The 2792-nt window shown below is 48.9% G+C and overlaps 1 protein-coding gene across 1 annotated transcript in view; it reads left to right on the top strand.

Moving 5' to 3' along the window:
* The window catches only part of ccdc28a (coiled-coil domain containing 28A), a 3941-nt gene extending 1586 nt beyond the window's left edge, over positions 1 to 2355 (top strand). The window contains exons 4-6 of the mRNA XM_008284134.1: positions 337 to 491; positions 878 to 900; positions 1068 to 2355. Of these exons, the coding sequence (XP_008282356.1) occupies positions 337 to 491; positions 878 to 900; positions 1068 to 1122 (233 nt within the window). The 3' untranslated portion in view covers positions 1123 to 2355. The remainder of the gene's footprint in view (positions 1 to 336; positions 492 to 877; positions 901 to 1067) is intronic.
* The last annotated feature ends 437 nt before the right edge of the window (positions 2356 to 2792 follow it).

The raw sequence follows: 2792 nt of genomic DNA, 5'->3' as shown, positions 1-2792 counted from the left end.
CTCCACAGCATGATGCTGCAGGAACGTTTAGTCTGATTTAAAGGCAGGGAGTGAGAAAGACAAGCTTTTATGTGTTTTTATACAGTGGATGTACATTTCTGCTATTAACTGTATTGATGAGGATCTGGGTTTGCTTCAGTATAATTTGCACTGTTTAGATTTAAAACGTGTGACTGTTGCACGAGGAGGACGGCATGAGCTGCTTGAACCACTGACACAGTAGCTCCACGTCTGGCTCACACTGAATCTTCTGAAGCGTCCTGGATTATTGAGAAGTTATCAGCAAACTCGTATTTAAAGAGCATCAGTGGACGCTAACTGTTTGGTCTGTCTCAGGTAACGAGTGCTCCATTGGACAGATGGAGCATGTGAGAGAGATGCAGGAGAAGCTGGCTCGCCTCCACTTTGACCTGTACGGGGAGGTGGACGACATGCCGGAGGACCAGAGGAAGACGGCCTGTGACACCAACATGGACAAGCTGCTCCTCAATGTAATAACTTGTACAGTCCTCCGTCCTCATCCCTGTTGTAGATCCACTCATGTAGGAGTGTTCTGTAGTGATGAACAGCTTCTGGTGTCTCATCAGAGCTCAGCTTAGCTTTCTGCAGAGTAACCCACCTGCTGTTTGTCTGAGCGAAGTCCTGCCCTGAGTGCCCGTTGACTTGTAGGTGCTCCATGCTCTCCTGGATGGAGCCTTTCATTGATGTGATGTAACTGCTCCGTATCCCAGTGAGCATTTAGCTGCTTATCTGCCTGCAAGTGCTAACCTGGTACAGACTTTAGTCAGCTTATGACATGCTGAACAGGATCCCGTCTGGTACGAGATCCACAGACTCAGCCTGTGTAATCAGATCAACATGTTCTTTGTCTCCACAGCTCGAGGAGCTCAGTTCTTCTATGTATCCTTTGATATGAGCGTTCACCCGACTCCATGCGCTGCATTCCTCCCTAATTGCTTCACAAAGTGAAGGTCAAAGCTGTGTGCCTTCAGGATCTCATTATTCAGCTGCTGCCGGCTGGTTCTAAGGGTTCCATCTTGGTTTCTTCCTTGACTCTGTCTCTCCAGCCAGAAGCTGAACCTGGCTGACACTCAGGAGATCCCCAGGACTGCCAGCATGTGATGTCCTCTTCTCCTCATGATGCCGTCTGATCCAACAACCTTTCTGTGCCGCCTGGAGAGGCTCTAGTGGATAGGGTGGAGTGTAAGCCAGCTGTAGACTCCTTTTCTTTCAAGTGTTTTGACAGAAGTGGCAGCAGAGCAGTTCACCAGCGCTCCCTGTCTCTGCAGGCGACGGACGGATGTGTTGTAAGACGGCCTGCAGGGATGCAGCCACAGCACTGTTTCTTTAACCAGTTAACATAGAGCTCTGATCTGATCTGATGCAGGGGGCAGTAGTGAGCTTACCGAGCTGTTTGAGGCTCATCACCTCTTGGACAAACCAGATGCAGCGATTTGTCTCTCTGGTGTCCCAGAGCTCTGGGCTCAGAGGGAGGTGTGGAGCTCTGGGGCGTCAGTGAGCGAGCTGCAGCATCGTGTGTTCACAGCCTGGCTGTGCTGCATCCCTGTCAGGACCTGGTTCACATCGAGCTGGGGTTGGAGCTCCAGGTCCCAGTCTAGATCTGCAATACATGGCTAACCAAAGTGATCGATAGAAACGACTGCAAACTGCTGCTTACGTGTGTCTTGCATCACAAACTAAAGATCTGGAGCTCAGCTTTTCAGAACATTCATAGAAAAATCTATTTATAATTGTTTCTCCACATAGAGCTTTAATTAGGAGTGTAGATCTGAGATAATAAATATATATATCACCTGAGTAGAAATGTTGATGCACACTGACTGCTGCCCACAGAGTGTGTGTGGGTTTGTGTGCAGCCTGACAGGCCTCCAGCACATATCCAGCCCCTAACCCTGCAACACACCGCACACACACCGCACATGCTCACTGGGGTGTCGGGCTGCCGCTGGGACAGACTGAACAGTCCAAATGTTGACATGACAACCATGCCTTAATATTTAATTTGATGATTTTCGCCTTATTGGTTGTAAACGTTGAGGTGATGTCCAGCGTTTGTGATGATTTTAGGTTGTGGAGTTGTAAGATAATCACTTGATGCTGCTGTGACTGTAAATCCACTTTGATTTGTCACTTTATTGTTACTCTAACCGTGTTGTTGGGGGATGTCGGGTGGTACACTGTTTGTCTTGTTGTTTTAACCTAATGTGCTCGTCTGGCTTTCTGGGGTACAGTTTCTAAACCGTTGTAAAGGAAGCTGGCAAAGGCCTGAGGTTGGAGAGGAGAGCGTGGCCGAGTAATAAGGGGGGAAACAAATAAACCTGGGTATTGACCTGATGCTCTCCTGCTGTGTCATGATCACTGTGATTACACCACGAGTTGTCCATCCATCGTTTGTCTCTGCTTCTCTGAGCTCCTTTCAGACATCTCTCTCCTCAGCAGAATACCCTCCAGTCTGTCTGTCCTCCTCATGCTGCCATCACATCGTCAAACTGCCCCGGTGCTCGCTGAAGGTCTCATGAAGCCAACAGAACTACATCATCTGCAAAAAGAAAAGCAACCTTAAAGCACAGAGGGTGTCCACCTCCAGAACCCAGACTGGGAGCTGATCCACAACAGAGGAGCTGATAGCTGAAGGCTCTGCCTCCCATTCTGGTTCTGGAGACTCTGGACCCACCAGTAGACCTGCAGTCTGAGAGCGAAGGGTTCTGTTAGGATGATACGGTACCATGAGGTCTGTAAGGTCACATGGAGCTGCTCATGGAGAGTTTATA

The sequence above is a fragment of the Stegastes partitus genome, unplaced genomic scaffold (genome assembly GCF_000690725.1).
Source record: "Stegastes partitus isolate 25-593 unplaced genomic scaffold, Stegastes_partitus-1.0.2 Scaffold348, whole genome shotgun sequence".
NCBI classification, from domain to species: Eukaryota; Metazoa; Chordata; class Actinopteri; family Pomacentridae; genus Stegastes; species Stegastes partitus.
Note: the sequence above shows the minus strand (reverse complement) of the source record. Positions and strands in the feature narration are given on the sequence as shown.